The sequence below is a fragment of the Magnolia sinica genome, chromosome 18 (assembly GCF_029962835.1).
Source record: "Magnolia sinica isolate HGM2019 chromosome 18, MsV1, whole genome shotgun sequence".
Taxonomy (NCBI): domain Eukaryota; kingdom Viridiplantae; phylum Streptophyta; class Magnoliopsida; order Magnoliales; family Magnoliaceae; genus Magnolia; species Magnolia sinica.
The window spans coordinates 995027-1021316 of NC_080590.1; the positions used below are offsets into that span (position 1 = coordinate 995027).

At 41.0% G+C, this 26290-nt stretch overlaps 1 protein-coding gene across 3 annotated transcripts; it reads left to right on the forward strand.

The window, feature by feature from the left end:
• Positions 1-12077: 12077 nt before the first annotated feature.
• On the forward strand, positions 12078-25720 carry LOC131233966 (proline--tRNA ligase, chloroplastic/mitochondrial-like). 3 transcript variants are annotated; one of them, XM_058230872.1, is made up of 11 exons: positions 12079-12506; positions 12829-12885; positions 13509-13619; positions 13727-13813; positions 15369-15482; positions 15571-15777; positions 17484-17621; positions 20241-20402; positions 21400-21599; positions 25130-25213; positions 25304-25720. In XM_058230872.1, the coding sequence occupies exons 1-11, from the start codon at positions 12129-12131 to the stop codon at positions 25443-25445; spliced, it is 1680 nt and encodes a 559-aa protein (XP_058086855.1). In that variant the 5' UTR covers positions 12079-12128; the 3' UTR covers positions 25446-25720. The 3 variants fall into 3 exon arrangements, with proteins under 3 accessions (XP_058086857.1, XP_058086855.1, XP_058086856.1); XM_058230874.1 differs by lacking the exon at positions 13727-13813 and having other exon boundaries at positions 12078-12506; XM_058230873.1 differs by lacking the exon at positions 12829-12885.
• The last annotated feature ends 570 nt before the right edge of the window (positions 25721-26290 follow it).

Genomic DNA, 26290 nt, shown 5'->3' on the forward strand with positions numbered 1-26290 from the left:
GATGTTTAAAAAAAAAAAACATTACAGTGGCCCTTGGAAAGGCTTCAACGGTCAGTGTCATTATCATTGCAGCTTCTTTTGGTGTGGCCGACTTGAGCTGTAGACCTGCCTCATTTTTAGCATGATAACTTAAAATGGTCTGATAAAAGTGAAGAATGGCGTGAATAAAATACTTGCATCTTAGTAGACCCTACAGAGCCCTGCCCGGATGGATTACTGTTCCGGCGGAGTAGGACGCGATCTGCGTCCGTGAACAACATATGCCCAAAGGTGCATGCGCACATGCGCAACTTTTGGGAGCGGCCTATTTTTCGGTCCTGTTTGAAATCAAAGACATGGCTGTTATGATATTCGTGAAAAAATCACTCCATAACCTGTTATGCAAACTCAGGACATGCTAACAAAAATAAATGTGGATGCAAAACTCGTGTGGGCCATATAAGAGGAAACCGTTGGTATTCATTGAAAACTGTTGATACACTCTAATAGTTATAAAAGTTTTGTATCAGCTTAAATATCTTGTGTTTTCACTTTATCCTGGCGTGAATAATCTTATAAAGTGTTTGGATGACATAGAAACATAAGGTGAAGTCTAAAAAAGTTTCAATAAAATAGGTATTTCTTTTACTAACTTTTCCTCTTGATTGACTCACTTGAGTTTTGGATAAAATTCATTTTTTATCACGTCTTAAAATATGCCTACAAAATAGATGTACAGAGTGAATTTCTCACAAACATTTTGTTGGGTCCCACTTAGCATACTTGCGCATGAACTTGACGGAAATCCCCCTCCGTTGGGGTGCGGATTAGATACTGACGAGTTCACTAGCCAAATCACCATTGAAGTGACGTCACCAAGCTCTGTGAACACCACCATGATGCATGTGTTGTACCCATAGCGTCCAACCATTTTTAGAGATCGTTTTATAGCATTACAAAGATAATGAGATAGATTTAAAGTTCAAGTGGACTCCACCATAGAAAATAGTGGGGTCAATGACATCCTCCATTCAAAACTTCTTAAGGGCTACAGTAGTTTCCGATGAAGCTGATATTTTTTTTTTCACTTCATTTATCTCTATGTTAACTTATGAATAGGATGGATCTCAAAAGTACATCACCGTGGGCCTTATGAATGTTTCAACGGTGGGTGTGATGGCTCCCACAGTTTTCTGTGGTGGGTCAACTTGAAATTTAGATCTATCTCATTATTCTCTTTGTAATGCCATAAAACGATCTCTAAAAATAGTTGGACAGTATGGATACAACACATGCATCATGGTAGGGTTTACAGAGCTTGGTGACGTCACTTCAGAGATCCAACTCATCCAGCTTGAATCCGATGTTGATTGCCTTGAACCTCGACTTGAGGAAGTTCTTACAACCGGAAGCTAGGTGGACCCACCGTGATGTTTGTGAGAAATCTACCCCATATCCATCTATTTTTTAAAAATGAGACAAATGGGCCACATGACGGATGAACATAGTGGATTTCTCACCAACATCAGGGTGGGCCCAACCTAGCTTTCAACCACAAGAAGCTCATGCGATAGGTGGTCGCAGGCAATCCGGGTCCACTTAAATCATCACGGGCCCACATTCAGAGATCATCACATGAAAGTCAATTCTCTTGGTCATCCACAGTGGAACAGTAATTCGCCGTGAGGAGATGGTCCTAATCATCAATTTGTAAAACTGAATGTGGTTTACCATACAACTGTATATACTTCAATGGCCAGGATCATCCAACTAGTGTGATTTTTGACCTATGTCTTCCACAAGGATAGCTCACACGTATGCACATGTGCCTATGCCACTTTAGCCTTAAGTTTTAAACTTTGGACTCTCAAGAAATTTGCAAATGTGGCATACAAAGCATACGTAAGTCACTTGAACATGAATTATGGCACAACAGACACACAACATATGTGAAGTGTATGTAACCACTTGAGGTAAAGATGAATAGTAGCACATGTGGGATATTTTGCACATGTGGGGTGTAAGGGAAGATGGACAGTGTGGTTCGTGGCAAATTAACACATGTGAGGTGCACACATGTGGGTTACACATGTGTGGCACAAGATAAGATGAATGCTAGCTAGCACATATGGCATAGTGACATATTTATGTAATTAGAGATGTACAATAACACATGTAACACATGTGAGGCGATTAAGCCATGTTTGGGTGTGACATTTGAAAAACTCATTTTCCTTTCATAGAAGGAAAATAATTTTCTTAGGAGTGAAGGTGAAAAATTAAATTTATTAATCTCCAATAAAAGAAGTAAGAAATTGTGATTCCAACAAATTCTCACAAAAGAAGTGAATCAGCAACAAAAAATTAGTCATATGAAAAGTAATATATCATTTTATCCTTTTAATAAATCAGATCAAGCTCTAATAGAGATCATACATTAAAGCCTGTAAATAATAGAGACTCTTGGCCCTCTTTATCCAAGTTTAAAATGTATAGAGCTACCTATGTATTACACACATTTGAGAAAATTGGGGAAAAGGTGAGCCAATGGTGTTGGTAGGTGCACGGACGTGGTAACAACTACCGAAGCTGTTGATCACTTAAAGGAATATTATGAGTCGTTGCCTACATGGCTCAAGCTATATGTCAATCTCCCTTTTAGTTTGTGACTTTTTGGTTGATATAATGCATGTGTTTTCCGATCGTAATTATGGTATTATTAACTGTCAATTCGATTCCAGAAAAATTAGCCCTTGATCCATCCATGCCAATGTCCACAAGAAGAAGATGGCCCGTTCAACATCATTGAACCATCTCTACATTGGCCCCATGAATCAATGGCAACATATGGCACATGAAAGTGACCCTCAAGTTGGCCCAATCGAATTTCTTTACCTACAGAAGTTAGTCACAAATACATCTCTTCCTCGTGCACTTGGAGTATTTACTCCACCACAAATAGTTGGTACTACACAGGACGCTTTACACTCACATGTAGGTACTTCAGAGAAATTCAGTCCATTCTAAATTTGGTCTCAGTACTTCAGAGACAACCCAAGGATTCATCTCAACAAAAAACAAAGCAACATACCACCATTGGTTGTATGGTGGACCCAATGATAACCATGTTCAGATGATTTAACAAATGATGGCTACACTCACATCTGACCATTGGTCCCATAGGCCTATTGGACTAGGAAATAAGCAAGGAAAAGAGACATACACGACCGGTATTTGGATATTTAAGGATTAAGAACAATCCGAACCTATCTGATCAAGGGTGGATATTTATCAGCAACAAATTCGTAGTTAAAGAAAATGAAGAAGATCTACAAGTGGCATGTTCGGCTGTTAGAACGTCATCTGATGGCCCACACTTCTTTTCTACAATATCAATGTCAAACATGTGGGCCACATGTGCCCCTCCACATGCTAAACAGGACGATTTTTCTGTTTCCAGTAATCACATTTACTTATTCACTGTATACTTTCCTTGAATACAGGCAGATTTCTTACCTATTCTGGAGTTGCTGTAGCTTATGGGGGAGATGTCACTTACAAACGGCAGTGAAAGCCGCTGCATGAGAGAGGAAAACAATTTCCATAAATGGTTAAAAAATCGATGGAGTGGAATACCCTATTTTTAGCCATAGAAAGGCAGATTATTGAGTTGTCGTAGGTTATGGAGAAGATGTCACTCCTAGACGGTAGTGAGAACCGCTACATGAGAGAGGAGACAAGTAAGGCAATGGTAAATAAGACGAGAAATAGAATACACGATATTCCAACGACATACAAGACTGGTTAATTTATATAATATGTAATATCATGCTAGGCAAGAAAGATGCAGTATCATGCAAGCCGGGAACTTTGGAACAACATACAAATGGTGATAACCTGAAGAAGATGAATTAATACACGGAGAATAACATGAACAACCCTTTATAAGTACCTGCTATCGTATGGAGATGCTGCGGAATTTGCCGAAGAGCACCTAATAATAGAGAAGCTTCGAACCCCTGACGCATCGAGCAGGGAAACAGAGAAGAGGAATGAGAAGAAAAAACATGAAGAGAAGATAAATGAAGAGAAGAATAATCTTTGAACAAGTACACCCATCGTCGTCCTACCTTAGACTGAATACGCTCACCGTGACTGGTTTGGTGTCTTGCTGAGGACGAAGCAAATGAAGCTTATTTCCTTAAATCTGTTTTATCGACGGTGTGAAGAACCAGCTGTGGTCCTGCGGACCATGGAATTGACGGTATCAGGTTGGATTACATCGATATCCCATCTCTGTATTCCTGAAGAGAGACGTAATTTCGGGCGGCTACTTTACGCTGGATTACTGCTATTTCGGATGCTTTAATAATGCGTCCGAATCCAGCTATATTCAAACTATCGTCAGAAATAATAATTACTTCTTTACCCCCGATTCACAGTAAATCGGAAAACCAAACTGGCCCTAAGGGATTTGAACATGTAACCTTTTACTTTGATACGAGGTAAAATCACTACTTTCTCTGAAAGCTCAAGCCGGTAGAGGATCGCGTATCAATGTATATAAATGGACTTTAAATACTTTAAAAAATGTTTGACCTCTAGGTCAACTTTCGAAAAATGTTTGACTTGTAATGACCCACAAAACATGTGTCTTCCACACGTATGCTTCGTGTGGCTACTGTAACCCACACGCGCATGATATAAGGGAACGGATTGGCCACTCCCCCTGACACCAGCCATTGGCTGGTGGTCGGTGCTGTGGGGCCCACCATGATGTATGTGTGTCATCCATGTCGTCCATATATTTTTATATATCATTTTATGACATGAGAAAAAAAATGAAGTATATCTCAATCTAAAGTGGACCACATTACGGGAAACAACGTTGAATGAATTTTGACCATTGAAAACATTTTGGGAGCCATAAAAGTTTTAGATTAAGCTGATATTTATTGTTTCCCTTCATCCGGGTCTTTATGACCAAATCAATAGATTGGATGTCAAATAAACAGTACAGTGGGCCTTAGGAGGATTTTAATGGTGAATATCCATTCATTATTTTTCTCCTGTGGTGTGGCCCACCTAAGATTTATATCCCTACAATTTTTTCTATAAAGCCATAAAATGATCTGTAAAATGGATGAACGGAATGGATGAAACACGTACATCATGGTGGGGGCCCACAAAGCACCGACTGGTGTCAAGGGAAGTAGCCAATCCGTCTCCATGATATAAAGTCCGGATTCACCCTATCCAGTATAGAAGAAGAACTCAACGCAGGCAAGGAAGGCCATGGGGGCTCTTCGCCTCCCTTCTCTCACCACCCTCTTCATCTCTTCCTCCTCTTCCACATTCACACGTGCGGCTTCCATCTCTGCACGTTCGCCGTTCCTCCTCCGCCTGCATCAGCATCCCAATCCCCACTTCCACCTCTCTCGCAAGGCCTTAACAGCTTTCGTCGTGAGCGACTTCTCTACAGAAAGTGTCGCGAAGAAAGAATCTCGAGAAAGCAACAACACTGAAGAGAAACGTTTCATCACGCCTCGCTCTCAGGATTTCAATGTGTGATATCTCGACATAATTGCCAGCGCTGAGCTCACCGATTATGGCCCCGTTCGTGGGACCATGGTCATTCGCCCCTACGGCTACACCATTTGGGAATCCATTCAGGTACATACATAGATAAATGCATACATGGGGTGCGCTCCAGTGATACTGGGCAGATGTGGGGCCCAGTAATGTGTTCACGGGATTTGAAGCGTCCGTAAGATGCATCACCTCTGAAAGCCCCGGGTCCTCAAAAATCAGTCGGATCAAAAACTCAGAGCAGCCACAGTACAGGGAGTCTATTGAGAGGGAACGCCCACCATTGATTAGTGTGGGGGACCTAGCACTTTGTGTATATATAATCAAGTCCATTCATACCCTTAATCCAGTTCAGGTGAAGGGTCTGGCCAAGGTTCGGGCTGTTTCGCGACTCAGATGGGCCGTTGTAAAATAAAATTAAAGGGTGATCTCCCCCCCCTCCTCCCCCAAAAAAAAAAAAAAAAAGGGATTTAAATTGAACTTGATCGAATTACAGGGAAGTCAAGTTGATGGGTTGGCTAACTAGCAAGTTGAATTGTCCCATTTTGCAGGAGGGAGCACATCTCCTTATTGATGTAACTTTGGATTGCCTTGTACTATCACACTTCATAAGAAAATAAATGTGTTCAGAGCAAGCTCATACCTACAAATTGCTCAGCTTGTATGAGGAAATTTTCAACCCGGACTGTGTGTATAACTGAAACATCAAGAAATCCAGTCCATTCTAAATTTGGTCTCAGGACTTCAGAGACAACCCAAGGATCCATCTCAATAAAAAACAAAGCAACGTACCACCGTCGGTTGTATGGTGGACCCAATGATAACCATGTTCAGATGATTTAACAAATGATACCTACACTCACATCTGACCATGGGTTCCATAGGCCTATTGGACTGGGAAATGAGCAAGGAAAAGAGACATTCACAACCGGGATTTGGATATTCAAGGATTGAGGACAATCCGAACTCATCTAATCAAGGGTGGATATTTACTAGCAGCAAATTCGTAGTCAAAGAAAACGAAGAAGATCCATAAGCGGCATGTTCGGTTGTCAGAACATCATCTGATGGCCCACACTTCTTTTCTACAATATCAATGTCAAACATGTGGGCCACATGTGCCCCCTCCACATGCCGAACAGGACGATTCTTCTGTTTCCAGTAACCACATTTACTTATTCACTGTATATTTCCATTGAATACAGGCATATTTCTTACTTGTTCTAGAGTTGCTGTAGCTTATGGGGGAGATGTCACTCATAGATGGCAGCAAAAACTACTGCATGAGAGAGGAAAACAATTTTCGTAAATGGTTAAGAAATCGATGGAGTGGAATACCCTATTTTTATTCATAGAAAGACAGATTCTTGAGTTACCGTAGGTTATGGAGAAGATGTTACTCCTAGAAGGCAATGAAAATCTCTGCATGAGAGAGGAAACAGGTAAGGCAAAGGTAAATAAGACAAGAAATGGAATACACGATATTCCAATGACATACAAGGCTGGTTATTTTATGTAATATGTAATATCATTCTAGGTAAGAAAGATGCAGTATCATGCAAGCCGGGAACTTTGGAACAACATACAAATGGTGATAACCTAAAGAAGATGAATCGATACATGGAGAATAACATGAACAACCCTGTATAAGTACTTGCTATCGTATGGAGATGCTGTGGAATTTGCCGAAGAGCACCTAATAATAGAGAAGCTCCGAACCCCTGACGCGTCGAGCAGGGAAACAGAGAAGAGGCATGAGAAGAAAAAACGTGAATAGAAGATAAATGAAGAGAAGAATAATCTCTGAACAAGTACACCCGTCGTCGTCCTACCTTAGACTGAATACGCTTACCGTGATTGGTTTGGTGCCTTGCCGAGGACGACGCAAATGAAGCTTATTTCCTTACATCTATTTTATCGACGGTGTGAAGAACCAGCTGTGCTCCTGTGGAACATAGGACTGACGGTGTCAGGTCAGATTACATCGATATCCCTTCTCTGTAATCCCGCAGAGAGACGTAATTTCGGGCGGCTACTTTACGCTGGATTACTGCTATTTCGGACGCTTCAGTAATGCGTCCGAATCCAGCTATATTCAAACTATCGTCAGAAGTAACAATTACTTCTTTACCCTCGATTCACAATAAGTCGGAAAACCAAACTGGCCCTAAGGGATTTGAACATTTAACCTTTCACTTTGATACGATGTAAAATCACTACTTTCTCTGAAAGCTCAAGACGGTAGAGGATCACATATCAATGTATATAAATGAACTTTAAATACTTTGAAAAATGTTTGACTTGTAAGTCAACTTTCAAAAAATGTTTGACTTGTAATGACCCACAAAACACATGTCTTCCACACGTACACTTCGTGTGGCTACTGTAACCCACACGCGCATGATATAAGGGAATGGATTGGCCACTCCCCCTGACACTAGCCATTAGCTGGTGGTCGGTGCTCTGTGGGGCCCACCATGATATATGTGTGTCATCCATGCCGTCCATATATTTATATATATCATTTTATGACATGAGAAAAAAAAAATGAAGTATATCTCAATCTAGAGTGGACCACATTACAGGAAACAGTGTCGAATGAATTTTGACCATTAAAAACATTTTGGGAGCCATAAAAGTTTTGGATTAAGTTGATATTTATTGTTTCCCTTCATCTGGGTCTTTATGACCAAATCAATAAATTGGATGTCAAATAAACAGTACAGTGGGCCGTAGGAGGATTTTAATGGTGAATATCCATTCATTATTTTTCTCCTATGGTGTGGCCCACCTAAGATTTATATCCCTATAATCTTTTTTTCCATAAAGCCATAAAATGATTTGTAAAAATGGATGAACAGAATGGATGAAACACGTACAACATGGTGGGGCCCACAGAGCATCGACCACCAGCCACGGGGCTAGTGTTAGGGGGAGTAGCCAATCGGTCTCCATGATATAAAGGGGAGCGGATTGAATACTGAACGCTTCAGTAGCCTTTTGGCTACTGAAGTGATGTGGCAAAACGCCATTGGTTAGATACCGAACGGCTGTTCCCTTGGTATAAATGCTACTCCATTAGATTCGTTAACGGATTTTTCTCCGTCTCCGAAGCTTGGTGTAGTTTGAAAATTGATACTTGAAATCCATTTTCAAACTACACCGCAATATGCTCGTCAAGTGATCGACCTGCACGCCCATTTACAACGTGCATCAAGAGACGATAAACCAATATAATCTCCCACCCACAATGGCCCCAAATGGATGCACTTTGGATGATCTCGACCGTTCATATGGTTGGCCCTACCGTAGATGGGCAGTTTCAACTCTCCAATTGGTTACCTTCAAGGTTACGGTCAAAACATCCATGGTCAACTGGGAAAATTGGATGATTGGGATTGTCCCACTGGCTTGACATTTTTTTGTGGGTACAACTTATTCGATGTGACAGGACGGATGGGTGGTCTGGATCATCCAAGCACAAGGCCAAAGAGAACATGACAATTCAGCATAATCTTTGATCAACACAACAGTATTTTATCGTTAATTCTTTAAAAAAAAAAGAAAAAGAAAATAACAAAAAGGAATTGATACTGGAAATCCATTTCTCATTTTTCATTGGTAGTAACAAAAGTTGAGCCGACAATTAAGTTTTTTCTTACATAGGCCTTGTCTATGCCTTGTTATATGTTGGGCATCACAGTCCCTGAAAAAAATATAGACACTCTTCATTATTCCGGCGAGTAAAAACAGAGTCATCCTAGTCTCATTTGTTGGACGTAGGCTAGTGGGGCCCACTGGTGAGCAATCACTAGCGGGTGGGTCTCACATGTTTAAGCTTTCTCCCGCCTTTTCCATTCGGTTGAGATTTCAAATTCAACTTTGAATTTGAAATATGATAAGAGATAAGGATTTGATCGGATAATATAGTTTTATCCTATCTCATCCGATCTCTCCCTCCTTTCCTATAAAAAGGCATGCGCTCTCTCTCGCGTTAAAAAAAGAAACGATAAACCGGGAGTATACAGAGAGATACTGTGTGCGCTATAGTCTGTCCATCTTAGCTTGTCCTTGGGACGATTTGATCCATAGATCGCAATCCGGGGCCACTATATACCGTAGGATCAGAGGTGTGAATAGTTCCATCTGCTCCAGTAGTAGATAGGCGGGCCGTTGGAGCACCGTTCTTTTGCTTTGTCAGAGTCCCAAAACTCTTGTAGACCGTCAGATCTTGAGGGCTCACCTTCCGCGCTTCCCAACATCATTTACTTGATGAAAATAGCTTGAATGAGACAATTTCACTTGCAACATACCTAAACCGGGGAGAGAGAGAGAGAGAGAGAGAGAGAGAGAGAGAGAGAGAGAGAGAGAGAGGAACATTTTTTTGTGACTTTGTCGATGAAAGTTAGTAGAAACAATTTAGGGGCATGATTTTATAAATATAAATAATAGCTTATAACTAATGTAAGCTAAAAGAAAACCAAGCCCAACAGAAGAAAGAACAAATGTTTTTGAAAGAGCTGAAATTGCTCCATTATCTATTGTCCAGGTCAAAAGGGCTGAAATTATTCCCTTCCTTATTGTGTAGGTCGCACTTGGATTTTGCGATGTCTTTTTGTGCCATTGACGTGCTTCAAAGGTCTGAGATTGCTCTCTCTTCTATTGTGCAGGTTGCACCGCGGGCATTTCACTAGTTTCAAAGCTTCCATTGGCTTACCATCAACCTGTATCTACGTTAAGAAAAGGACCAAAAATTTTAAAAAACCACATTGTAAATGAATGGATCCCACTTAAGAGGAACAATGTTTTTTAGTGTAGATGCATACATTGCATACCCAAGATAATGTGATCTAATGCGTCCCATCATTGGTTGGCAAGGGTTGAATCATTAACATAAATGAGGTTCCCTCTCATGTATCACACGTACAAACCTGATTTGAACAAACGGTAGGTGGGTGTCAACAAGAGCCTCAATCGAAAGAAATAAAAGAAAGGAGAGATAATACAGTGATAAGTGGATGGAGATTAGAATGCCAGGTGGGTGGTACGAAAATTGAGAGAGATTGGAGAAAAATAAAATAAAAAAACCTGAAAATGAAGTTTACCAGTACGTTGCCAAGAGAAGCGGATTGCTTACTGAACAAACTCTGTGGGGTCCACCTGAGATTTGTATCTGCTTCATTTTTGGGATCAATAGAAGGCATGGATGTAAAGAGTATGAGTCGGGATCCTCTGTTATCCGGTCAACAGAGAATTCCTGTTACCCTAATGGTTGGGCGTCCGAAGCTGTTTTTTATTTTTTTTATTTTTTTAGTGAGTGGTGACGTGGACTAATGGGAATTAGGGTGTCAGGAATTCTCTGTTGACCTGATGACAGAGGATCCGGACTCAAAGAGTATATATCAAGGTGGGCCCCACAGTCAGGATCCCACCGAAGCCTTGCGGCAATGTAGATGGGTCTTCAACCCAACAAGTTTGTGATCAAGGTGGGCCCCACAGTAAGGAATCTACATCAAGATGGGCCCCACAATTAGGATCCCCTCGTGGTGTCCTACTTTGACTTATGGACGAGGCAATTTGTGCGCGTCCCATTTTCATGGCAGGAGGCATTTTCTGCACAGTTTGGACGCCACAAAGTGTGAATTGAATTTATACCCTTGAAAAATTCTTGGGGGCCACAGAAGTTTTGGATTAAGATTATATTTGTTTTTTTTACCTTCATTTATGTTTTTTGATTCTTTGGACAGTTTGGATGAAAAATAAACATCACGGTGGGGCCTGGAAAGGTTTCAATGGTGGAAATCATTATTTCCACTGTTTTCTGTGGTATGGTCCCCTTGAGATTTTTACAAGCTTCAATTTTGGGATCAACGCCTAAAATTAGATGGAAAAACAGCTAGACGGTGTGGATAAATAACATAAATTCACAGTGGACCCAACTGAATGTACTCAGTAGTATAACAATCCGATTCCGTGGCCGAGTGGGTGCACGGCGGAGGACGCGGATTTCCTGCGAAAGCGTTTCGCACGAAGTTCCTGCGCAAGGATGCTGGGTGGGCCCCACCGATATGTTTGTGTGAAATCTACCCCATCCATCCTTTTCGAGAGACAACTTTAGGTTGCGCGACCGAAAAATAGATGTATCATGCACTCAAATGGGCACACTTGTTATTCAGTAAGCACCGTTGAAACATTTTTTCGGCCATAAAATTTCTGTATGAGGCTATATTTTTAGTTTTTTCGCTTAATGACCTTATAAACGGTTTGGATTGCATATAAACATCAAGCTGGGGTCCAGGAAGGTTTCAACGGTGGGAATTTCTTTCCCCAATTTCCCCTCTCGTGTGCCCCCTTTGAGTCTTGTATCCATCTCATTTTTGGTATATGCAATCCTCGTCCCACGGGGGAAGAAATCGGATTGCATACTGCATGTAACCAATGGCGTTTTGCCACGTCATTTCAGTAGCCAAAAGGCTACTGAAGCGTTCAGTATCCAATCCACTCCCAATATAAAGTCCGGATTCACCCTATCCGAAGAACTCAACGCAGGAAGGAAGGCCATGGGGGCTCTTCGCCTCCCTTCTCTCACCACCTTCTTCATCTCTTCCTCCTCTTCCACATTCACACGTGCGGCTTCCATCTCTGCACGTTCACCGTTCCTCCTCCGCCTGCATCAGCATCCCAATCCCCACCTCCACCTCTCTCGCAAGGCCTTAGCAGCTTCCGTCGCGAGCGACTTCTCTACAGAAAGTCTCGCGAAGAAAGAATCTCGAGAAAGCAACAGCAATGAAGAGAAGCGTTTCATCACGCCTCGCTCTCAGGATTTCAGTGCGTGGTATCTCGACGTAATCGCCAGAGCTGAGCTCGCCGATTACGGCCCCGTCCGTGGGACCATGGTCATTCGCCCCTACGGCTACGCCATTTGGGAATCCATTCAGGTACACACATAGATAAATGCATACATGGGGCGCGCTCGAGTGATACTGGGCAGATGTGCCCCCCAGTTCGCTCCCTTTCCGATGGCCTACCTTACTGTTTGATTGGGCTGAGTTTTGGGGGCTATCGGTTTTCCGAGGTGGATGGTGTGAATACATCATGTGGGCCCTGCATCTGCCCGGTAGCATGGTAAGCTAACAGTGGTACCGTAACACCGGAGCATGCCCCTATATACGGACATGCATAATTTCATTACCAGCATGTGATCTGTTCTTCTTCTAGCGTTCTTGTTTTTATTTTTTCTATTTTCTCTTTGTTTCGTAGGAGTATTTGAATGTTATATTCAAGGAAACTGGCCATAGCAACATGTATTTCCCTCAGGTTTCTCTCTCTCTCTCTCTCTCTCTCTCTCAGAGTTGTGTGGTTTGGATTGAGTTTGATCTATAGGGTGCTTTTGTATGAACTATTGGATTGAATTGAGATAATTTTTTCAATGAAGTGGCAATGAACTAATTGGAGTTACTTCTCTGACAATTCGAGTTGGAATTGAAAGGAATGTAACTGATTCTGACGATTACTTCCTTGTTTGTGAGTAGTGGGGAAGGAAATTATGATTTGGTAGTTTTTGGACTAATTATTGCAATTTGGTCCAGTGTTGGATCCATATACAAAATGAATTTCGATTGTTGAATGATGATAATATACATAATTAGGGTGTGTTTGGATGCTCAATTGAAATAAATTGTAGTAACTCAAGTTGATAAAGAGGGAATGACCAATTTGGGGTGAGCCCTCCATATCACCTATATGATCGTTTCAAGTCACTCATTAGATTGCAGTTGGGGATTGATTTCCATCATATGTGTTCAATGATCCATGCCCACTTTAGTCATTTCCTCTTTATGCGATTAATTTATTGCATTTCTATCCAATCGAACATCCAAACAAATCCTTAGTTGCATTTTAATAGTAGTCTGATATCTGCATTATAATCATGACTGCAGTTTATACCATACTCGTTTATAGAGAAAGAAGCTAGCCATGTTGAAGGTTTCAGTCCAGAACTAGCTCTTGTGACCATTGGAGGTGGGAAGGAACTCGAAGAAAAACTCGTGGTAACTGTTTTTCTTTCCTTCTGATCATCGATTGTTTGAGATCATTACTTTGGTATAATGTTACAAGGTCATGAAGAAATTCACTGGTGCTTTTGAGGGTCTGGCAGGTGCGACCAACTAGTGAAACTATTGTGAACCATATGTTTACCCAATGGATTCATAGTTACCGAGATCTTCCTCTTATGGTTAATCAGGTAAGATTATATTGTTGCATTTCTCTCTTTTAAAATGGGAAATAACTGGAAATATATGACTTTGGCCTGTACAACTTGCTTCTCCCAACAAGGTGCGCACATGGGGCCTGGTTTTTGATGATCTGAATCATTCACATGGTGGGCCTGTGGTGGATCAGAGTCACCCCCAGTGTTTTAAATAGCGGTAGCGTGTAGAGAAATAGCGTAGCGTGTAGCGTAAGCTACACAATACTTCTATTATATATATATATATTAAATAATAAAAAAAAAGCAAAATATATAAATGTCACATTCTTCAAAATAAAAATTCCAAAGTTAAGAGCATTAAGTATAATACAAATGTCACATTCTTCAAAATCAATATCTCAAATTCTCAATAATTAGTCTCTAGACTCTAGTGGGCCCCACGTGGGCCACATCATAGAAAACAATGAACATCCACCCCTTTACGCACCTTAGTGGGCCCCACGTGGGACCCACCATAGAAAACAATACACATTCACCCCTTCACGCACCTCAGTGGGCCCCACGTGGGCCACACCATATAAAACAATGCACATCTACCCCTTCACGCACCTCAGTGGGCCACACCATAGAAAATAAAGCACATCCACCCCTTCACGCACCTTAGTGGGGCCCACGTGGGCCATACCACAAAAAGAAATGAAAAAAAGTATAAAGAACAAAAAAAGACAGTAACTGGCATTTTAAAATGGAAAAAATGAGGAAAAAACTGAAAATACCAAGTTATTTTCATTGTACATTAAAAAAAATTAAAAAAAAAGGAATGAGCATACCTATTTTTGTCTCAAGATGAGATTGAATTAGTGAAAACTGCAAATATTGAAGCTCCACAGCCGATCGGTTTGGGTCTGAAAGCAACTTTTCGATCTCAAGATTGAAGAGTGGGGAGAGGAGCAGCGTCGTTAACGTCGGTTTGCGTCTGGAAGCAACTTTTCGATTTCAAGATTGAAAAGTGGGGAGAGGAGCAGCGTTGGTTTACGTCTGGAAGCCCTTTCGAGTAGGTTTTTTTTTTATAAAAAAACTCAAGTTGTTGCTTGTGGTGTGAGTTCACCATTGTTTAATACAGTGAAAAAATAAAACCAGAATAGGTAGCGCACGCTACTTGCGCTACACGCTACGAATCCATAGCATACGCTACGACCCCTATAGCATGCGCTACATACGCTATTTGCTGCGCTACGTAGCGATTTTGCTATGCTACTCACAACACTGGTCACCCCAAAAGGTTTAGTCCATTGGGTGATCCTAACCACGCAATTAGGACCTCATTGACTTGGGACAGTTGGCTGTAACGTCCAAATGCAAACTGCCAATTAGATGTCTAGGATCGTCTGATAAAAAGATATTGGGTCATGGCCCCCATCCCATGATGGTGACCACCACAAGAACACCTTACATTACTGAAAGGTGGGTACGACCTGTAGCATTCTTGGGTCAAGGAAAAAAAGGCCATTTCTTTTTATTGCGCGGTCATTTAATACCTTAGGAAATAATTTCTGATGTTCCCATTGGTTCAATTAATTTATTTTAGTGGGCAAATGTTACAAGATGGGAAATGCGTACAAAACCATTTGTGAGGACTCTTGAATTTCTATGGCAAGAAGGTCATACGGCTCATGCGACACCTGAAGAGGCAGAGAAAGAGGTTTGTAGACGTGCCCAAGGGTTTCAAAAATTACTGTTGATGCTCTCTATATTTTGCTGTTTGACTTCTTGATGTTGCTGTACCGCAGGCATTACAGATGATTGATGTCTATAAGAAATTTGCTTATGAGCAAGCTGCAATACCTGTTATTGCAGGTCGAAAGTCAAGGGCCGAGACATTCGCTGGTGCTTCTAGAACCTATACAATTGAAGCTATGATGGGTGATCGAAAGGCTTTGCAAGCTGGAACTAGCCACAACCTTGGCCAGAATTTCTCCCGTGCCTTTGGAACTCAGGTCCTAAACCTTTTTTTTTCTTTTTTCAAACTTCCATAATGAATGCATCAAAGGTGGTGTTTTGAAGCTTCTTGCCCTTGTTGTAGCTTGAAGATTTATTCTAACAGTTTATTCTTTTTTCTTGAAATGTTTAGCGATTTTAAATAAGGGTTTTGCTAACACCGACCTTTGCGAGGACGTTAACAATGTCCCCAAATCTTTTAAACAGCGCACGAGGTTGACCTATTGTCGATCTGAACCGTTCATTCACCCATACAACTAGGAGCAAGCCAATGGTGCAGGAATCACGCTGATCAAATAATCCTAACCCTTTGAATGGGGCCAATTTGTTACAACTGTCTGTTGTTTACGAGCCATAAATCACATGGTTAGAATCATCAAATCCAAGTGCTGGTTTGGAATCATAAGAAAGACAAAGTGGGATCTATCTGCTAGATGTTGCAAGATGATGATGGACCTATTTTGTTTCTCCAGTCAATCTTGACTGTCCATTTTCATGCCATTGATTGGAAGCTTAGGATCACCCAATTGGCATGATTTTTGCACCATTGGCTTGCTCCTAGTATGATTGAATGAATGGTTCAGATCGACAATAGGTTACCCTGTGTGCCATTTGAATGGTTTGAGGAAATTGCTAACGTCCCCATGAAAAAAAAAAAAAAAACTTTTAAGTAAAAGCTGTACTGAAATTAGGGCGTTTTCACAGTAATGCAACCATGGTAATTGAAGTTTACATGTTTTCTTGGTTCTCTTTCTTCCGTTTAACTGAAGTTTATAACTAGCAACTCTTTTAAGTTTCTAAAAGGAAAGGAACAAGAGTGGTATCCTGATATTTTGGTTTCAACAAACAAGGGTGACAGTGAAGTTACCTCTCTAAAAGAAAAAGAAAAAAGAGAGGGTGAATTTACCTTTAAAATGAACAATCAATGGTTTATGCTTCACTCTTTGGTCAGTGGAGACTTGTGCTGCCAGAATTTTCAGGTACTTCTCTTGATTCACTGCGGATGGAGTGGGATTCAACTGTTTTCTGGCTACATATCTACCGGTTCTTGGCCTGGAATCTCTTGGCTGTATTTCCTTGCTATCTTTGATCTTTGCTGCTGTTTTGATTGGAGTGGAGTGAAGATAAAGTCACCTTTGGCCTTTGATTTCACATTTCTATTTATTTCTATTGCTTTTTAATGAATTGGTCATCTTCTAAAAAAAAGCTTCACTCTTTGGCTGCCACTTCATAAATATATCCTTCAATCTTATTGGGAGATTAGATAATGCGACGAAAGATCCACAGAACCCAAATGGTAGTTCATCAGTTTTCACAATGCACAAATTATGCACGTGAAATCCTTAAACAGGCTGGCCTGGGCGGGCTCACTCCATGCCAATAGGCTTTTAAACACAGCTCAGGCCCAACCTGATTAATTAACTGGCTTGGAGTTTAGGCCTCAGTCTGTGATATCAGGTTTGATACACCAGCCCAAGCACGGGCCTGAGGGGGTCAGACTCGAGAGCTGACAGGCCACTCAGCCCATTTTACAGTCATAGGGGATTTGCTTGTCTTCCAGTGTCATGCAGCTGTTTATAAATGCTCCCATGTTGATTTCATATGACTTTTATTATTAAGTAATCAATAACTACAAAATAAGTTAATCATTGAAGTACCCTTGGTTGACAGTATCTCATCCTATATATATGTGCAACTGGAACAGTTCAGTGATGAAAATGGACAAAGGCAACATGTATGGCAGACGTCATGGGCTGTAAGCACCCGTTTTGTTGGTGGCATCATCATGACTCATGGAGATGATACTGGTCTGATGCTGCCCCCCAAAATGGCACCAATTCAGGTAAGTGTTAAACTACCTCCATTTTTACTTTTCTAGGTTTACCATTTACCTTTATAGCTGCTGCTAACTAGCCATGGGGACAAATAGTTGGTTAATGTCCCCAAATCTTGTGGATGTTAATTTAATTGGAGGACCATCCCTTCTCTCAAACGGCACTTGAATTATGAAGTGATGAACATGTCATGCTTCATGGTTCTCTCATTTATCAAATTAGATTACATTCAAATGTATTCAATTACTGTACATTAACAACACCTCCTTTTGCTCTGAGTTCCTAGTTTCAGTTTGGTTTGGGAGTTGGGTGGTTATTGACATGCAAGTATGTACAAACATGCAGGAATATATTTATGCATTTTGTAAAAAATACACTAGCATGTGAATGGGCGTTTTTGGAAGCCAGGACACCATTACTGTTAATGTGTGGTTTAGGGCTAAGGTCTATATTTGTCAGGTTAATTGTATCTGCTGAGTTTGACAAACTCGAGCCCTTGAGGTTTTTGGAAGTGTTTGCATATCAATTTCGGTAGTCTGTTAGGAAGTTCTACGAAGCCATTTCTTCTTTAGTGTCTGTTAGGGTCATCTCACTGTGCAATGGATCTAGGCCTCTCAATAGTTTCCCCACTCAAGTGAGAAAATTTACTCTACTTGGATCATTCCATATGCAATTGATCCAGACCTCTCAATAGCTTACTTCTCAAGTGCAGAAAATGATCATTCACGCTGGCATCTCAGTTCTTACAGAAACTAGGAACTAATGGCTTATCACAAGGTCCATGAACCCCAAAATAAGGAGCACATAATGACCATACCAAATTATCCATATAATCCGTGAACTAGTTGTTATTATTATTGTCTTCGTTGTTGATGTCCGGGTTCTTATCCATGCCATTCATTCGTTTTGCGAAATAATTTTAGGGCATGATCTAAAAAGTGAGGGATCCAAAGCATAGGTGGACCATACTGTGGGGATTGAATGCCTACCGTTGAAAACTTCTTGGGGGCCACAGAAGTTTTGGATCAAGCTGATACTTGTGTTTTCCCTTCATCTAGATCTGTGTGACCTTATGAACAGGAGTGATGACTCGAAAACATCACTGTGGGCCATGGACAGGTTTAGGGGGGTATGTAGAACCGAACCAAACCGTGGATCCGAACCTTGGATTCGAACCGTTGATCCGAACTTAAAGATTAAAACGAAAAAAAAAAAAAACAAAAAACCCTATCACAAACAGGGTCCAAGCTGTATGGATCCATCTTGTAAGCTATCTGTTGAGCTTTGGAAAGCTAGGTGAATCAGCAGTACTTAAGGTCTACGGGTTGCATTTCATTATAGAAAGAGTTGCATGTCTTTAGCCAATAGTTCCCTAAAGTGGAAGCGAACTGGTAATTACTATTTGGGTGTGATACAAAAGGCAATTGAATTTGAATGTAGCTTCGGACTGACACCGTGAACCGAGTACCAATACATCCCCTAAAAAAATGACTTTTGTTGGATTTTAAATGCATCTCAAAGCAATTGGGCTGGATTTTAAAAAGCCCAGAACCGTGGAACCGATCCGGAACCGAACCGGTTTTCACGGTCCGGTTCCGATTCGGTTCTAGGGTGCTAACAGTCCGGTTCCAGTTCCAAAAATCCTAGAACCGTTAGGAACGGTTTGGTTCCGGTTTCACCCCGGAACCGGACCGAACCGACCCGTGTGCACCCCTATGTGTGACCTTATGAACAGGAGTGATGACTCGAAAACATCACTGTGGGCCATGGAAAGGTTTCAATGGTGGACGTCACACATCACGTTGGGCCCTACAGAGAACCTCAGTGTGCAAACTACCTTTACAGTTTCAAGGTTTGATGCAGGGGCATTTTCATCCCCCCCAAAACCAGAAAACACCCACAGGTGTTAAAAAAAAAGTTTTTAAAAAGGGTGTAATTTTGGGGCTCCCACCATACCCTGGGTGTATTTAGGGGAAAAACCCTTATTATTATTTTTCTTTCTCCATATTCATAGCCATTGCAGGAAAATGGCAAGTCCTTTACTTTTCTTAGGACATGTCTGATTTTTAAATTATGGAGGTACTACCCATATATCAACTTCATCTATGAACTGATTATTGGTTTACTAGGAATTTTCTTTCTCCACATTTGCGGCTATTAAAGAACATGTGGCAAGTCCTTTACTTTTCTCTGGACCTGTCTGATTTTAACTGTATAGAGGTACTGCATGTATATTTTGCTGGTATGATTGAGGCAATCTCACCATATATGTTTAGCAAATAATTGGTTTGATTTATGATCACTGAATTCTTGACCCTGAGAATAAATATTTTTTGTTCTCACGCACTGTACAAGAAAGTTTTTTAGTTATTGCATGTCATCTTTATAGTTTAGCTGAACTAGCATAGAGGACATGTTGCTTCCTTTGCTTTATTCGTCGAAAATGCACAGAAAATGCTTTTGATTATAGTTTCAGTTGATACATGCTTATCTCTCTCTCTCTCTCTCTCTCTCTCTCTTTTTCTTTTTCTTTTTTTTTTTTCTTTTATTTCCTGCCTTAATCTTGTTCATTAGCTTGCAATAAGGAGACCATGGGTTTATGTAGGCTTGTCCATTACATATTGCAGGTGGTAATAGTACCAATTTGGAAGAAAGCTGATGAAAAAGCAGGAGTTCTGGATGCTGTATCATCTGTAGCGAAAATATTGAAAACAGCAGGAGTCAAAGTTAAAGTGGATGACTCAGAACAGAGGACGCCTGGGTGGAAATTCAATTTCTGGGAGATGAAAGTGTGTACCTGCTACTCTAGTTTATTGAAAATGGATCTTGCTATTTGTTTTACTAATTAATACTTCAACATAAACTCACATTATTGTCTAACATTTTCTATTGAGGCTTCACCTGAGCCTGAGTCCACTTTGTCTTTGGGCCCAGCGTGAGCATGGATTTTATGCCAAGGGTCAAGCATGAATGTGGCCCAATTAAATGGGTCGGACTTGCCCCAACTTAGCCCATTGACAGCCCTATCTCCAATCCTAGTCACTAGGAGCTGGTTGCTTGTGCATATACCAGCCTTCCCACCATATTTATCAGTTTTTAATGGGGATGAACAGAGCTAATACAAGCCTCCTCTTTCAGAAATTTGATGTTGCTAGAACTCCCTTCATCACTATCATCATCATCCCAAAGTTCATGTTGCTGGAGCTCCCATCACCATCATTACCATCAGCATCAGAAAGTTGATCTTGCTAAGATTCCCATCGTTGCCGCCGCTGTTGTCACCACATCATCTTGGCATCTAGCCATGGCAGAGGCCCACATTGAAAACAGTAACATGCCAACAAAATCCCACCCAGTATTTTACCCTGGACCCAAGTATCACATTCACATCCTAAAGGGCAAGCCCAAAATATGGGTTATGGAGACTGGAGAGGCAGTTGAGAGGCATTACCACTGAACACAAGTCACACACACACACACGGAGGGTCGTGCTCAAATACATGCTTGAGTGGTTGTCTGCACGTAATTGCAAGGAGTCTATCCACTCATTTTTTTTTTGCCAAAAACACCACTTAACATGCCAACAAAGTCATGTGGAGGTTGCATGTTAGCAAACTACTACGTGCTACCTGCAAGGGGGAATCTGTGAACAGCTAAGGTCTAGAGCATGCAATATCCAAACTGTTAGCTTTTGAACTGCAACAACTGAAATATACGAGCTTTGCGTGACTCCAGCATTAGTGGAAATTATCTGAATGCTGTACTCTTATGTCTATCATTCTTCAGGGTGTTCCCCTAAGGATTGAAATTGGACCTCGTGATGTATCAAATGGGACCGTTGTCATATCTAGGAGAGATGTTCCCGGAAAGCAAGGAAAGGTTTTTGGGGTGTCCATGGAACCTTCAATTTTGCAGGCCCAAGTGAAGGAAAGGTTGGAAGATATCCAGTCAGCCCTTTTGGAACAGGCTACTTCATTCCGAGATAGGTATGACTGCCCATCTTTAAACTTATTTGCATCCACTGTTCTGCATTACTTGATCTTGCACATCGAACTGCTCGTCTCTCCCCTCTCCCCTCAATTCTCTTAAACATCCACATTTTCTTCTGTTCTATTTAAATACAAATGAAAATGAATCTGAGCTTCTCTATTAGAATTTTAAATGGTAAAAACAACCAAAAAAGTATATTCATGTTCAATTATGGATGGATCCATCACTTCGATAGAAGATTCTATAGAAATGGTTTGGATAAATAAGATTCATGGTATCTTCCCTAATGATTACCGAGAATTTGAACGTAAAATGGATTCATTTAACGGAGAATCATTGTCAACAGACATTAGTCATTCCTTGACTTCAATCAGTGAATTGGCTAGGGAATCAGCACCTAATTGAATTTGAAAGGACTTGCTTTATTGGCCAAACAAAGAAGACTTGATTCAAAGAAAATTCCACCTGATGTTCAACCCTCACATTTTCACAGCACTGCACTTCTACTGCAGTTCCCAATTTCTCTGTGACCGATGTGAAGTTTTGCTCTTTTATTCAGATGGAACTGTTGATGATTGCAATACTATTGTTTCTGAAATAGTGGTGGAATTGATCTCAGCTTGCTTTACCATATTTTGTCAGTATCGAAGATGCCAGCAGATACCAGTTTTATTAAATGGGGCATGATATTTGATGGGAGGGAAAAGGATGTTCAGTTCGACTATTCTTCTCTGCCCTAATTGTGCATTTGGATGCTCAAATGAACTGAATTGCAATTTATTGAATTCATTAGTTAGGAAATGACGAAAGTGGTGGACTTGTTGGCACCCTTTCAAATCACAATGACAACCAAATGCCTAGTTGCAATTATATGAACTCCAAGTTGGACTTCTAATGATAGCAATTGCAAGTTGGAGGTTACTCTCATTCTGAATTAGTGGGGCCAACTCCAGTTTGGTCATACTGAATAATTGAATTGAATCACTACAATGTTTAATCGAACATCCAAGTGCAATCTGAAAGCGCAAATGGAGTGATATAATACTTGTGGGGGTATTCTGCTGGTTGGGCCATCACCAACTGTTCACACCCCAAGTATAGGGTTGTGATGTAGTAATAATCTCGGTAAGACCGAGGTCGAATCCACAGGGACTGAACCTTGTACGTAATCTGAAAGCAACCAGAACTAGAACTAGAAGAAGATGAAATCTAAATCAAGTGAATATGAGGGAATAATGGTGAAATATTACTCTAAAACTTGTAGAATTTAAAGGTGGGAAACTAGGGATTCAGAGGATCCACTTGTAGAGATCAGGGAGATCTACGCTTGATTCATGAACTCAACTGGACTTCGAGTCCCATCTTCATCCAGTTGGAAGATATATCATTAAAACTCAATACGAACTTCCTTTGATCTAGTTTTCAAGAGATGAGAGGTATGAGAATTAGAGTTGATTCCATCACAAAGCCATGCCCATGAGACAAAGTAAACAACAGAATTAAACCAATCCACGACCAATCTGAAAGATGTATGAATGTTAGGAAGGATTCCATCATCCAACCATGTCCAAGGGGCAATGGTGAACAACAGGGCTTCCTAACTTCACAATCAAATAATGAAAATGAAATACTCAAAGCCATCACAGATCTATTGTAATTTCAATCACAACAAACCATTAAAAACTAAAGGCATTCCTTATAATCAACTAGAATCAACATCAGTGCAGTCTAAACATGAATTAAAGCCGTAGAATCCTTCCCATCACGCCACAAGCTTCACCTCTTAGCCCTAGCTAAGAGGTTTAGCCTGACATGATTGGGCTAGATCTCTCAAAAATCATAAGAAAAACAGTAAAGAAAACAAAAATTCTACTCTCTCTCTCTCTCTCTCTCTTGTGCACCCATGTCCAAGGCTTGAATGCCTCTCTCTTTCTTCCTCTCTCTTTTATATACGTTAGGAGGTCGGTCGGCTGGGCGTCTTTAGAAGCTGCTGCGAAATCTTTTTACGCAGCCAAGAGAAAAAAAAGAATCCCGCGTAAGTCTGCGCAGTGAAAGTGCAAACCGACTTGCGCTTGGCCGTTTTTTTTGGACGGCGCACAACCTCTCTTTAGAATCTAGCTCCATGGCTAGGATCGGTATGGGCCTATGCTCCATCTGGACGGTCTAGATTGTCGGTCCAACGCCAATTGAGATCACACAACAACCAAAAAGGGGCCGGGCGGTGTCCGGTTTTTCTGCTGTCTGCGAATCTATCCGGATGAGCCGGATCGGTGGTGTCAGTGGGGTCCACACCTTTCGGTGTCTGAGAAATCCACTCTGTCCATTAGTTTCTTCTCAAAAAACCGTTCTGAGATGGTCGGTTTTGGATTGCTGTTAACGCGGCCCACTTTATTGATCTTTTGGCCGTCCAACCTGCGTTTGAACGGTTTGGTGAGGCCTCCTAGTTGATTTCCGGATGCATTCTATCAGGTCCTGGTCTTTGGCTCGTTCTACTTCGAATGGACGGTGTCGATTAGCCATTCGGATGCATCTTGATGGCCCACTGAGATCGTCCAGATCTCTCTGTTCGCAACAGGGGCGGGCGTTCTGCTCTTTTTAGAAATAAGTCGGGTCAGCGCATGCTGACTGACTTGCTTTATTCGGTGCACGACTGGTGTGCGTGCACATAGGTGTGCGTGCACTATGTGCACGCCTAGCCCCATGTGAGGTCCACTGTAATGTTCATGAGAGATCTACTCCGTTCATTCGTTTCTCCATCTCATTCAAGGGGTTGAGACCAAAATTGAAGTATATCCAGATATCAGGTGGGCCCCAAATCAGAGTATTGTGGGATGATTTGTCCGTTGGGCCACTTCCACAAGGATCCAATGGCTGAAATTCGATGTCTACGGTTCATTTATGGTCCTTAGGCCAGATATCAAGTTTCGAACTGAACGGATGGTGGAAAATTGTGATTGCATTCTGGACGAATTTCAGGCCTCTTTAGCGTGAAATACTGGATTTTCTCGAATCCCGAGTGTGTAAATTCTTCGATATCGGTCCCCTGGAGTCCGTCCTTTGCCTTGGTGATTTATGAGCGTTAAATCCATGCTTTTAGTACCTTTTTTCAGTCCAGGCTCCTAAATACACCTTGCATCACAAACACGATTAAAATAGGGCATTAAACAGTAGGTAACAACTGGGATCTAATATGCAATATTTGACCCTCAACACCAACAAAATTAGACCCCCAATTACAAGGCAGACAATGTGATATAAAAGAAAAAGGATAGAGAGATAAAATCAGAGATTAAACTGCAAATGTAGCTTCAAGTTCAATTTAGTTTTCCGGAATGTGCCCTTTCACGCGATATGGATTTTTCTTCAATTAGTAAACTCTGAATACAAACTAAAGATCTCTCTTTAGCTATTGGGTTCCTACTTATGAAGTCCCAAGCTTTGAACTGTTTTCATAAAATTCAATGCATGTTTCTTTCAATTACCCGAAATGGGTACATGCTTCATTGCTGACATGGAACTCCTACAGCAACATTGTAGATGTAAGCTCATACGATGAGCTCAAGGAGGCAATCTCTCAAGGAAAATGGGCGAGAGGTCCATGGTCAGCGAGGTATTTAATCTACAAATTCTAATATGTATTTTACATTATATCTTGATTTTTATTATTTTTCATTTTTGTGTACCATCTTTCTAAATACAGCGAAGCTGAGGAGTTGAAAGTGAAGGAAGAGACCGGTGCAACCATTAGATGTTTCCCTTTTGAACAGCCACCTGGGCTAAAAACATGCCTAATGACAGGCAATTCAGCCGATGAAGTTGCACTATTTGCAAAATCTTACTAACTCAGAAGACGGGCACACTATTCACACATTTCCATTCAAGGTCACAGATCTGTTAGACTGCCTTGGCAGCAGCTCCATAAATCGATTCACAAAGGTTTCTCGCTGGAAGGTACCAACCACCGTTTAGATCCATTTGCTTTGGTGCATGTACTGTATATTTACTTGTGATCCCTGAGAAACTTTACAAAAACCAAAGGAAGTTTGATATGTAATGAGAAGTGATATGTATGTTCTCGTCATTGCTAAAGTGACTGAATGAAATTTTTTTCTCGTCATTGCTAAAGTGACTGCATGTAAATTTTTCTCCTGATGTGGCTTGTGCTTTCCATTAGTTGGGCCACACTTCTTAGACCTTCTAGCATAATCTCTCTGTTTCACTTCTCAGGTAGGCCACAGTGCACACAAACAAATGGTTTTAGCCATCCATTTGTTTTATAAATAGTGGCCCACCTGACAAGTGAAACAGCTTGCTTCTTAAGTATCTAATCAGTGTAGCCCACCTGATGGAAAGCTTGGACCTTGCCCAAGTTGCTGTATTGGCACACGTGCGCACAGATCTGCACGCATATGGACATCATAAATCTCAATAAAGAGTAATGTTTTTTTTTTTTTCTTTCTCGTAGGATTTACACCGTACATGAATAACAAAAATTATTATGTATGTTTCCAAATGAAATGCACGGTGACTACAACGTATGGTACTCACAAATACATATGAAGTGCTTTTTCCAAGTGCTCTCAGCCTAAATTCTGTTAATTCTATAACTAGCATTTGAATTCAAACACATTAACAACCCTCGTAGCTTGCGTTCATATTCTGAATGCGACAAGCTTTGGATCAATAT

Bases quoted from the DNA above. Each gene is read 5' to 3' on its own strand.
- LOC131233966 (XM_058230872.1), top strand. From the start codon at position 12,129: ATGGGGGCTCTTCGCCTCCCTTCTCTCACCACCTTCTTCATCTCTTCC. The intron at 12,507-12,828 runs GTACACACATAG...TTTGTTTCGTAG, and splicing joins CCATTTGGGAATCCATTCAG to GAGTATTTGAATGTTATATT. The intron at 17,622-20,240 runs GTAAGTGTTAAA...TACATATTGCAG, and splicing joins CCAAAATGGCACCAATTCAG to GTGGTAATAGTACCAATTTG.